Genomic DNA, 12,611 nt, shown 5'->3' on the forward strand with positions numbered 1-12,611 from the left:
TTACATTTTTCCTGCGTCCTCTGTACAGGTCAGAATTCCACTTTTAAGAATGCTTCACTTGTGACTGTGATGATGATGATTATTCATGTTTATATAATGCTTACTCTATGTCATGTTAGAAATAGACAAGTTGTCCGAAATATAAAACCGAAGTGGAACTCCAGTTTGTCCAAGGGAACTGTGGGGTTTAGAACCTCTGGAAAAACAGGCCCTTCTTACTTAAATTCAGACATCACTAGGGTTATACAGGTCTTCTTATGGGATAACAGCCCACACTGAGAGGTGAATTGATATATTTTTTTAAAAGAATGAGGAGTACTTGTGGCATCTTAGAGACTAACAAATGTATTTTAGCATAAGCTTTCGTGGGCGAAAACCCATTTCATCAGTGCATCCGATGAAGTGGGCTTTAGCCCATGAAAGCTTATGCTCAAATACATTTGTTAGTCTCTAAGGTGCCACAAGTACTCTTCGTTCTTTTTGCTCATACAGACTAACACGGCTACCACTCTGAAACCTGATATATTTTTGACATACAGATTAGTAAGCAAAACTTAACGTACATCTGTGCCATAGTTATTGACCACTCAAATTTCAGGCTCTCCTAGAGCCATTTTGAAAAGAGTATTTGTGTTTCCATAGCAATCGATATTTTACTACACTTTTCTTTTCTTCTTGCCTTTTAGCTAAACACCATGTCAATGGAAACAGAACAGTGGAACCTTTCCCAGAGGGAACACAGATGGTTTTATTTGGTAAGATATCATGTCTAAAAGAAAAACACTAAACTGTATGGAGAGAATGCATGCCAAACTTCTTGATTTCAGCAACACTCCTTAGGGTTTCACAATCTGGACTGTTATAGCCATTTTTTAATCATCATAACCAACAAAAAACAGTTGGGTTTTTGGTGAAGTGTATGACCAAAAAAGTGGGTATTGCAAGTATTTTTCCTTAGTTTGACAAACAGTATGTTTAATCCTTTATTTTAAGTGTTTTGTATAAATACGGAGTAGCAGTTATTTGCGTATGATAGGCCCTGTGACATAGCTCAGTGCTTTATACAAAATTCTGGAAGTGATTTATGACCCTAGACCTCCACTACACTCAAATATTTGTGGTGAAAGTTTTATCTAGTTTATTTGCATACCTTTCTCAGTTGACTCGTTTCTTCCTTCCTTTCTGCCTAAAGGACAGATTCTGATACCTTTACTCACTCACAAAATAAGTCACTATTACTGTGTAAGCCCATTGACTTCTCATTGGTTGACAGGTGACCCTTCCAATTTTATGTCCTCCCATTTGGTCTTCTCACTGCCCCAAGGGTCTTCACAAAATACCTCCCGGTAGTTGTAGCACATCTCAGATGAAAGGACATATTTATCCTTACCTGGACAATCGCGGAAGTCTTCATGTTTCCCCTGACCATGACCAGGGTTTGCCTGCGTCGCCTAGGTCACATGACAGCGTGCACATATGTGGTGCGCCACACACACCAGGCTCCAGATGCGACCGCTCCAGCAATGGCTGGTGACAGTCTACTCCCTGTCAAGGGACCACCTGGAAAAGGTTGTTACCATTCCAGTGACGATACTTACCTCGCTGTGATGGTGGACCAACCCTGGGTAAGTCCTGGAAGGAGTTCCTTTTGTCAGCACTCCTCACTCAGTCAAGTTGGTTTCGGACGCCTTGGACTTTGGCTGTAGAGTGCACCTCAGCACTCTCCAGACCCAGGAAATGTAGTCCCCAGAGGAAATGACGCTACACATAAATGTCAAAGATCTCAGGGTGGTGCGCAGGGCTTGCGGACTTCCTACCTCACCTGTCGAGCAGAATGGTCAGAGTCTTGATGGACAAGATAGCTTCAGTGTTCTACATCAACAGACAAGGGGGAGCATGATCCTCGGCCCTCTGCCAAGAGGAACTCCATCTCTGGGACTTCTGCATCGACCACAGAATTCATCTAGAAGCGGATCACCTTCCAGGTGCCAAGTACACACTAGCAGATCACCTAAGCAGGGACTCATCCTGTCACCACGAGTGGGTGCTCCACCCGCATGTAGCCAGAACGATCTTCCAGAGGTGGGGAACTCCCCAAGTGGATTTGTTCGCCACCAGGCAGAATCATAGAATCATAGAATATCAGGGTTGGAAGGGACCCCAGAAGGTCATCTAGTCCAACCCCCTGCTCGAAGCAGGACCAATTCCCAGTTAAATCATCCCAGCCAGGGCTTTGTCAAGCCTGACCTTAAAAACCTCTAAGGAAGGAGATTCTACCACCTCCCTAGGTAACGCATTCCAGTGTTTCACCACCCTCTTAGTGAAAATGTTTTTCCTAATATCCAATCTAAACCTCCCCCACTGCAACTTGAGACCATTACTCCTCGTTCTGTCATCTGCTACCATTGAGAACAGTCTCAATGAATAGAGGGGAACGATCACGTCCCTCGATCTGCTCGCTATGCCCCTACTTATACATCCCAAAATGCCATTGGCCTTCTTGGCAACAAGGGCACACTGCTGACTCATATCCAGCTTCTCGTCCACTGTCACCCCTAGGTCCTTTTCCGCAGAACTGCTGCCTAGCCATTCGGTCCCTTGTCTGTAGCTGTGCATTGGGTTCTTCCGTCCTAAGTGCAGGACCCTGCACTTATCCTTATTGAACCTCATCAGATTTCTTTTGGCCCAATCCTCCAATTTGTCTAGGTCCAGAACAGGAGGTGCCACAGATTTTGCTCCAAAGGGGGTCTGGGCACGGGCTCCTTCTCCGATGCCTTCCTCTTGCCATTGGCAGGAAGCCTGATATACAGGTTTCCTCCGATTCCACTCATCAGCAAGGTCCTACCGAAAATCAAGAGAGACTCAGGTTGTCATGGTGAGGCAAGTCTCCTGCAAGCCCCTGCAGAATCCCATTGCCCCTGGAACTCCCGCAACGAGCCTCTGTGTATCCAGATCCCCCCACACCTAGACCTCCACTGAGCTGCCTGCACCAAGACTGTCCCACACAGAACCCTCTCACCGCACACCTGGATCCCCTACACTGAGTCCCTCCACACTTGGATCCTGCCTGGTTGAACCTGCCTGCCCCATGCCTGGTGTGCCTGGCAGAGAGGGGCAGGGCCCCAGGGTGTTTCTGGGGCAGGCCCAGGCCTTGTGCTATGTCAGGGTCACGTGCAGCCTCATCACTGAGTTGTGTCCCCGGGGTGGAGGGGTGGGGAAGCTTCAGGGTGACCTCACACCTTTGTGGAGCCAGTAGCCTCTGTTCCCCATGACCATGCTGGAGCTTCTGCCTTTATTTATTGACAAATAAAACTTGCAGAATTTTAAAATATAGTGTGCAGAATTTAAAAAAAAAATGGCCCAGAATTTTTAATTTTTTGGTGCAGAACGCCCTCAGGAGTACCAAGTGGATTAGATCAACCGATTTTCTAGACAAAGGAAATGCAGTAATCTTCTCAAAGAAAGAGATCAGGTTGGACTGGCATGACTTACCTTTTGTAACATCATGTTGTATTTTATTACCATTATTGTTTACCTCTGTGTCCTTAACTGCTCTCTTTCAAAACTTGTTCTAACCATTGTTATATTTTAGCTCCAAAACCAGTAGTACTTGGCTTAAAAACACGTCACTGGTCTACTCTACTATTGTAGAGTTTTTCAAAGCAGCAACATGCAGTTCAATTCTTCCTTTTGATAAGCATTATTCATTGGACTTGACAACCAAATCCAATGTTCACTTTGGTAAGGTGAAGCTACAGTCCATTTTTGCCTAGAAATCTTTGCCCACCATCCTCTGTTGGAGACAGTCCTTGCTAATCTGCCAGAAGTGGGAACGCACAGAAGTCCTCAAAAAAGAAAGAGGGATTACCAACATGTAAATTATTTGTTCTTTGAGAGTTGCATCAGTGTCTTCCTAGTATCCACCTGCCTTCTCTCTGCCTTGGAGTTCTTTGTATTTTAGGACTCTGTGGGCTAGGAAGAAGGAACTGAGTAGGTCGGAGACAGGATGTGCTACCTTATATAGACAGAGCCAATGATGTCATCTAGCCTGACAGCACTCTTGCACTCCGCCAGTGGACATGGCTTTGTCATACAGTTCCTCAGCTTGACACTAGAGGTGCCAAATCCTATAAATATGAATGCTTAGAGGCAACTCTTGAAGAACAGTAATTACTAGAAGTAACCTCTTTATTAATATCTAAAAGGAAATGTATCAGTAAACATATGATTTTAGAAGTGTAACCTGCTTTCAGTAAATATTCCCATTACTCAGATATGTTTAGATTTATTTGTAAACTAGTATTATGTTTAATGTCAGGTCTACATGGAGATGCAAAAGATAACCCTTTTCCCAACGTGTGTAATACAGCTTGTTATATAGCTCTAGTTTCTGAGAAGCAGCCTCACTGATGCCAATGCTGATTCTATGTCATTTACTTTGATATGACTTCCTGTTTTGATCCAGGTACTTAGAGGGTGTGTGCGCGCTGTAATTATTCCTGCAGGTTTTCCCATTATGAGAGAACATCACATCTGAGAGATTAAGCTGTCCTCAGATTATTCCAATTCACTTAAAACAGTTACTCTATTTACCATGGCCCAGCTGCATTACATGATATACATGCTGTTCATTACAATAAGGAAATGCTTCCTTATTTTTTACCACTGTGGGAGTCTAGATTTCAAATGTGGCACACTAGTGGCAAATGCATTAACACTAACCAACTAGTGACCTGTTGACCCATCTTGCATCAACCAATCAAAGAACACCTAGAATGATAACTCACAGTAGGTGCATAGTTACTGCACACAATCTCACAGGGGTTACTATGGACTCATATAATGAAATCATTATGACACTTGAAGTGAGATGGAGAAGTGTTCCCAGCTCCTGCTGCTCAAGCAAATGAAGCATTGGGAATCAAACCTAGGTGTCATGCATGGTAGAGCAGAACTCCTCCATTAAGTTGCTGTCCAAGCAATTTCCCTGTTTATCTGGCAATAAAAGTTTTCAATGATTGAAACATTTTGCCTGTGGGGGGAAAATCTTTACAAACTGGGCTATTTTTAACAAAAATATCTGAACAAAGACAATATTTAAAGGGGTACAAAAATTTGAAAAAAAGTATGTTAGGACCCCAAATCAGCAAGAGGATATAGTTATAGTTTTAAAAATTACAAGTAAAGGCCTTGAGCCAGCAAAGCACATGTAACTTCAGTGGGCCTGTTCACTTGTTCAAAGTTACACACATGTTTAAGTGCATTGCTGTATTGGGGCCAGAAATATTTGTCAAATTTTCTCTTTTATTTACTACCAAGATCTGAGTTTAAGACGACATATTTCTGCTTTAGCAATTGCTGCCTCAACACAACTTTCTAACCTCTTCCTGAGAATCAGTGAATTTTTGCTGTACTTTTTGATCAAGGCAGTGGCATTCCTGATGGCCATCACTACTGTCAGGTGAATATAACAAGTGAAAGCTCTATTAATGATGAATTATGCACTTTTCACCAAGAAAATGAAGTTCCAAGAACTACAGTTCACCCATAAGATTTATTTTTTATGGTCTGTAGAAAATATGCTTTCTAACATATTACTATCCACATCCTGAGCAAAAGAAACATCTTAGCCATACTTTTATATGTCAGGAGACATTTAAATCTGTAGCTGAAGAGTTCATAAGACTTCAGAATGTTGTACCAGGTGCATGTGCTGTGACCTAAATTTTAGAGGAAATATCTAAAGCAAAATTGCCAGATTTGCAAGAAGCATATTTTGGAAGCATAGCGTGCCAGAGAGAACATCCCTCCAGAAGGAATTAATGCTCATTACTCTCCAACATCTTGGGCAGGTGAATGATGCCCTAACTGAGCACATCTGTGAAGCAGCTAGATGGTCAATTTGTCATATAGTCATAAGACACTGTAAAAATGGACACTCATCTCTCTATAAACCTGGAAGGAGGAAATTAATCTGTAAAGACATTGTAGAAGGCAAGGAGCCTTTTTTAATAAAAAGAACAGGAGTACTTGCGGCACCTTAGAGACTAACAAATTCATTAGAGCATAAGCTTTCGTGGGCACAGCTGCCACTCTGAAACTTGTTTATTAAAGGCATGTTTATTAAAGAGATACATGATTTCCATTTCTTTTCGCTCTCCGCTTTCAAACTATAACTCTCAGCCTGTTACTTCCTTATTCTAAGGATTAGTGTAATAGAATCATGCAGGCATAGAGCTTAGGGCCAGAAGGGAGCACCAGATCATGGAGTCTGATTTCCTGTATGTCACAGGTCACCAACACCACCCAGCAGCTGCCCACTAAACTCAACAACCGAAACTAGACTAAAATATTACAGCCCTCAGGAGACTAGCCTATCATGTGTCACCATCAGAGAATAGGAGGGGGCCGAGGTACACCAATGCCTGAGGCCCCTGCAATGGCAGGGAAGTGATTGAGCTGTATCCTGATAATCCTGGCAGGTGACCCAGACCCACATGCTTCAGAAAAAGTTAAAAAAAAAAAGTCACTGCAAATCTGACCTCAGGTAAAATTCCTTCCTGACTTTACAGATGGTGCTCAGTTAGACCATGAGCATGTGAGCTAGAACCAGGCAGCCAAGCACCTGAAAGAGAGAATGCCACTTTAGAACCCTGGCCCATCCTGTCCAATGTCCCATCTTCAGTGGTGGCCATTCCTGATGCTTCAGAGGAAGGAGAGGAAAGGAAAAACAAACAAACAGAATACACTTGGAGGGGTGGGGGTGAAACCCCTTCCTGAAAAAAGAAAAGGAGTACTTGTGGCACCTTAGAGACTAACCAATTTATTTGAGCATAAGCTTTCGTGAGCTACAGCTCACTTCATTGGATGCATACTGTGGAAAATACAGAAGATGTTCTTATACATACAAAGCATGAAAAAATGGGTGTTTACCACTACAAAAGGTTTTCTCTCCCCCTACCCCACTCTCCTGCTGGTAATAGCTTATCTAAAGTGATCACTCACGAAAGCTTATGCTCAAACAAATTGGTTAGTCTCTAAGGTGCCACAAGTACTCCTTTTCTTTTTGCGAATACAGACTAACACGGCTGTCACTCTGAAACCCTTCCTGAAAGCTGCAGGTGACTTGCTTAAAACCCTGAAGCATGAGCTTTTAGAAACATGGGCTCATTTCCGGTATATATCTCAAGGGCTGCTGATCCCTGTCCCTTACTATCACAAACAACTCTGTCATACAATTGCACTAATAAATTTGTCCAGCTCTCTCCCAAAATTAATTAAGTTGTTGCTCCCACAACATTGATTGGGCAGCTATTCCAGAACCTCACTCCTTTCCTGGTTAGAAACACCCTTCTAAGTTCCAGTCTGGAAATTAGTGGCCACACTTTAACTGAAAAATGTCAGGGGATCTTACCCTCCTAATTCTTTGTATAGAGCTTTTGCCTATTGTGTAGTATTTTGCAAAGTTATATTCAAGTTAAGAATGTAGTAAGTTAATTGTTTTCATGATTATGTTAATATTCTTGCAATTTTGGAAGCAGTGTAACAAATCTGTGGCCATATAAGAAAATCATGGTTGTCACTAATCCGAATACCATGTCATTTGGAATTTTATGATGAAGGAGGTGTGGAGAAAAAGGGGGTTACAGGTATTATTTTTTATACTTATATGCACCTCAGTTTACCAGTGTGGTGTTATCCTGAAAGGAGAGAATTAAATCAAAGGAGCCTATAACGGGAAAACCAACAGGAAACAAAACCATTACAAAGATAAGGTGCTATCATAGGAAATACACTGGATTTTTGGGGAAGCTATTAAGTGGGAAAGAACCCCTGTCCTGGCACCCTCTAGTCTAGCAAAGTACACTGCTTCCAGACCTAAACCTAGGATCATAGGAGATGCTAAAACCTTAAAGATGCTGGCCTAGAGAAGATGGGGGTGTTGAGTGGGGAGTCAATAGCATCCCGAGGGGAGTTTCTGAGACATACTCTGTGAAATAGTGTCACATGCCCTGTGAATCAGAGCTTACAAAAGCTGGCAAGGAAAGATGAAGGGGCAGGTAAGATGAAATGTGAAACACCTTTGCTCCATGTGCTACATATGTTTGGATCAAGGAAAAATAAATGCTTTGTTTTGAAGATGCTGCTTCTTGTCACTGCAAACTTTATTCTGTGAGAGGCTCCTGAAGGAAAAGGGCTTGCAGGCATCAAACCCGGCTGGGCATGTCAAGTTAACATGGGTGAGATAAGTGGAGGTGGGGCCCAGAGATCCAGTCTATCACAGATCCTAGCTAGTGCTCCCTCCTGGCCATTCTACTAACAATGCTGTGAGTGGAAACCAAGCCTGTGTGTTCTGGATCCCCAAGGCTGTGTGTGCAGCTTCTGGAGCCTGTCTGCCATCCCCGCCCTGCATATTTAGGCACAGCACTAACCCTTCAGGCTTCCCAGTACCTAAACACGTTCCTCTCCCAGGACTCCATCCCAAAGGTGTGCAGCTTCTGGTTACAGTATAACTCGCTCAGGGGCAATGTGTAGTTGTGAATGCTTAACATGTGCTGGAAGAAAGGCTTTGCACCAATCCTAGCACATTGCTATTTATGTAACAGATAAAGCACAGGAAAGAACTGACCATCCTAAATACAAAGTCCTTCATTAGTCCCTTGGTAGTGGGCTCATCTGTGTTCCAGCAGGCAGGCAGACTCCTCTATCCCCTTGCATATGCTGTCCTTGCAGCAGCTTCCCTCATCTTGATCTGGTGCAAAATGGCTCTCCCCCGTGAATTCCTTTATAGACTCCAGCTGGTGTCACCTGCTTCTTTTCTTCTGTCTTTTGGTACCTTTCCCCTTCTCCCACCCCCTCCCTTCAGACAATTGGAGAAAGTGTCCTCTCCTAGCTGGAGCAAACCTTTTGTCCCAAAGTGTTTTACTCTGAGCACACGATGGTTGAGTGATGATCACCCTATTGTCTCTGGCCCGGCAGAGACATGAGACAACCATGCTAACTCATGGTTGATCTACATACATGTAGCTTTCCATGACACAGTAACTTCATGACATAGTTTCATGAAATAATCCACAATTCGGAAGTGTTACTGCTAGAACTCCCAAATTGTCATATTACTGTGCCACAGTCATCCCTGCTCCCAGCAGAGTTCTGGTCCGCAGCATCTTCTAGCTGTGTCAGTGTCTCACCAGCTGAGCAGGACTCTTGGCCAGAGACACACTCAGCACTGACTCAGATTCCCCAGTGAGGGTAGACAGTGAGCATGGCTACTGAAGCTGGCCTTGATTGGTTCACAGCTGAGATCTGAGGGTTTAACCCTGTTACATCATTACACAAAATAACACATGAGGAAAAATAACTTCCCACAATCTCTCAGTCAGAATCTCAGAACCTTCTTTTCCACTGAATGCATCTGATGAAGTGAGCTGTAGCTCAGGAAAGCTTATGCTCAGATAAATTTGTTAGTCTCTAAGGTGCCACAAGTCCTCTTTTTCTTTTTGAGAACCTTTTTTGGTATTCATATTTACTCAGGCTACAAGCAGGGCAATGAAGTCCATCATACCCCCATCTGTTTGCTTGCCAGCCCCTGATCAGGCAAATCCTTATATCCTTCTGCCTGGATTCCCGGAGCATGGCTTGGCCCTCTCCTCCTGTTCAGGCTGCCTGTGTTTGTCCTGGTCAGCAACCTTCTATTGCCTCAGCTCTGTCTCCTCACTCTGGTGCCTGGCTCCAGCTCCATCTGTCACTCCTGCACAAGCAGTCTTTTCCATGCCAGCCTCCACAGCTCTGGACCTCTTGCCCTAGCCACTACATGTGCTGGGCCATCTGTGGAACCATCCCACTGGTCACCTGCATGCCCTGTAGAAGGAAAAGGGACCCCTTCTGGCCCTTGGTTTGGAGCAGGTGCCCCATCCTTCCTCAAGGCACATGAGCCCAGCATGGCCACCAGCTCCAATTTCTTCTGACCAGCAGCAGACAAACCTTGCTGCCCACACCAGCTCAGCAGCTGCTCTTTCTTGAGTTGCTCATTAGCATACTTGCTAACTAACTAACTTTACCAAGACAAACTAACAGACCTGCTCCTGGCTTTCAACTTAAGAGCGAAAGTGTAAACCCGAGCAAAAGTATTTCAAAAAGCTTCCCAAGCGACCATGTAGATCCCACCATTCAGTATCCGAGAGGAAACAGAGTTGAGAGCAAGTTACCTTCACAGTGTATGCAGACAAATACCTGAGACTGGGGTGGGGGTGTCTGCGTGGGGGAGTGAGACAGCTTCCTGCTCCATGGGATCAAGGAGTCATACTGACCTGAAGGGAAAGTCTCTGGGTGTGTCTCCATAGCAAAGAAAAACCCACGACTGGCCTGGGCCAGCCGACCCAGGCTTGTGGGGCTCAGGCTGCGGGGCTGTTTCATTGCTGGGTAGACTCTGGGTTCGGGCTGGAGCGCAGGCTCTAGGACCCTGCAGTCTGGAAAGGTCCCAAACCTCAGGCTCTAGGACCCTGCAGGCTGGCAAGATCCCAAACCACAGGCTCCAAAGGCAGCAGAGAGCACGGTGATGACGGTGTGTTCAGCCAACACCAGGGACAGTGAGGCAGTTTCAATGCCCTGCCAAGTCTATGGCACCCACCCAAAGGTGCGAAATGCCCAGATAATGTGTGCGACAGCTGCTTGGGAGATGACAGTGGTAACTATAGCCAGGAAGAAGTGGGAACTTTGTCTGATGGTGTGTGGTAATGTAAAGGACCTTGAGCCTGGTGGGGGAAGAACTACTGCTCACCTGGACTCAGTGTCGGGGGATCAATACTCTTCCCCCATATCCCCAAGAAGCTGTGGTTAGGCCAAAGGGACTGCTTGCCCAACCCCTCTGCGGTTAAAAGCAGTGCATGGTTGAGAGCTGTTTCACAGGGAGCCAGCCTTGCCTTATTTCTCCCTTTTATCCCGAGTTGCTTCCTGGAATGCTCCAAGTGTGGGGAAGGGAACCTCAGCCCACTGCCAGGGCAGCCGACACCTTGAAGGACAAAGGGGCACCACACACACTCCCTAGAAACTGGATGGGAATTGGGAGTTGCAGGACCAGATATCAAATTTATATCCAAAGGTTTTGGGATGACAGGGGCAAAAGGGGGCATGGGAGAGCTCCTCCTACAGATCCACCCCATAGGTTTTAAAGAGAAATTATATGGGCTGGTTGTCAGACAAATCTGAACAGATTGATGAATGACGTAAGCTGCTTGTTAGCAGAATGTTTATGATATGACGAGTTGCAATGCAAAATTATGAAAAGTAACAGCAGAAACGCCATTCAGGGAATAAGCCATGGGTTCCCCTCTGAGGCCGGTGAGACACTGTTATGAGGTGGCTCGCTCCTGGGATTAAATCATGTCATGCTTCCCTGTGCCAGACCAGGTGCCCATATTCTTCCCCATAATTGTCATGGGTCAGCCCTGCCTGGAGTGCCCTCCGCCAGCAGGCCAGAGCACGACAAGTGTGCCTACTGCAGTCCCCCCTTTCAGAGGCCCCTAGACCAGTCCCATCTGTCTTTCTTAGTGCCAATAGCTCTTATTGGGCTAATTTATTCCAAAAGTCCTGGGCACGTAAACTGTAAGAAAACAAGTCCAAACGCCAAGTTCCTCAGCCGTATCCAGACATTACATCAAATACAGCCCCGACATCCCTTGCCACACCACAGTACTCCAGGTCAGCTCCTGCATCTCTTGTCAGGCCCCGGCTCTTCTGTTAATGAGAAACCTTCTTTTAATTTCCAGCCTGAATTTGTTCATGGCCAGTTTTTACCCATTTGCTCTGGTGCCAACATTGTCCTTTAGATTCTTCCTCCCTGGCATTTACCCCCCTGAGGTATTTGTAGAGATCAATTATATCTCCTCTCAGCCTTTGTTTTGCTAGGATGAACCAGCAAATTCTTAATTTCCTCTTATGAGATAGGCCCTCTCTCCCCCAGTCATCCTAGTAGCTCTTCTCTGCACATGTTCTAGTTTGAATTCATTTTCCTTGAACATGGGTGACCAGAATAGTACACAGTATTCCAGATTATGAATACTGCCTTGTACAAAGGCATTGATACTTTGTCTCTGCTTAAAATGCCTTGCCAGAGACATCCTAGGATTGCATTTGCCATTTTTACAGCTGCATTACATTGGTGGCTCAGCATCATCCTGTGATCAACCCACTCGTCTCTCTCCTCCTCTATCACTTCCAACTGATGAGCCCACAGTTTATAGCAGAAATTCTTATTATTAGATCCTAAGTGCATGACCTTGTACTTTGTACTATTAAATTTCATTCCATTTCTGTCACTCCAGTCTTCAAGGTCATCCATTTCTTCCTTATAATATTCCAATTTCCCTCTGTATCGATGATGCCTCCCACTTTGAATCATCAGCACATTTCATTAGCACACTCCTCCTTGTGCCAAGGTCATTAGTAAAAATATTAAATAAGATTGGTCCCAAGACTGATCCTTAAGGAACTCGACTGGATACCGTCCCCCAGTCTGGATAATTCACCATTGCCTTCTTGCCTTTAGCCAGTTCCTTACCTATCTTACAATTCTTACTAATTCCCAGTTTACCCAATTTAACTAATAATTT

General features: G+C 44.6%; 1 protein-coding gene across 7 annotated transcripts in view; it reads left to right on the forward strand.

Annotated features, from left to right (window-relative positions):
* Nucleotides 1-12,611, forward strand: part of MSRA (methionine sulfoxide reductase A) — a 450,230-nt gene that overhangs the window by 195,551 nt on the left and 242,068 nt on the right. For 6 of the 7 annotated variants that reach the window (XM_073335656.2, XM_073335660.2, XM_073335662.2 and 3 more), the window contains one exon: nucleotides 687-755. In XM_073335656.2, the coding sequence (XP_073191757.1) occupies nucleotides 687-755 (69 nt within the window). Of the gene's footprint in view, nucleotides 1-686; nucleotides 756-5,378; nucleotides 5,462-12,611 lie in introns of those variants that run through there. The other variant, XM_073335664.2, reaches the window with a different exon arrangement.

The sequence above is a fragment of the Lepidochelys kempii genome, chromosome 3, assembly GCF_965140285.1.
Source record: "Lepidochelys kempii isolate rLepKem1 chromosome 3, rLepKem1.hap1, whole genome shotgun sequence".
Taxonomy (NCBI): domain Eukaryota; kingdom Metazoa; phylum Chordata; order Testudines; family Cheloniidae; genus Lepidochelys; species Lepidochelys kempii.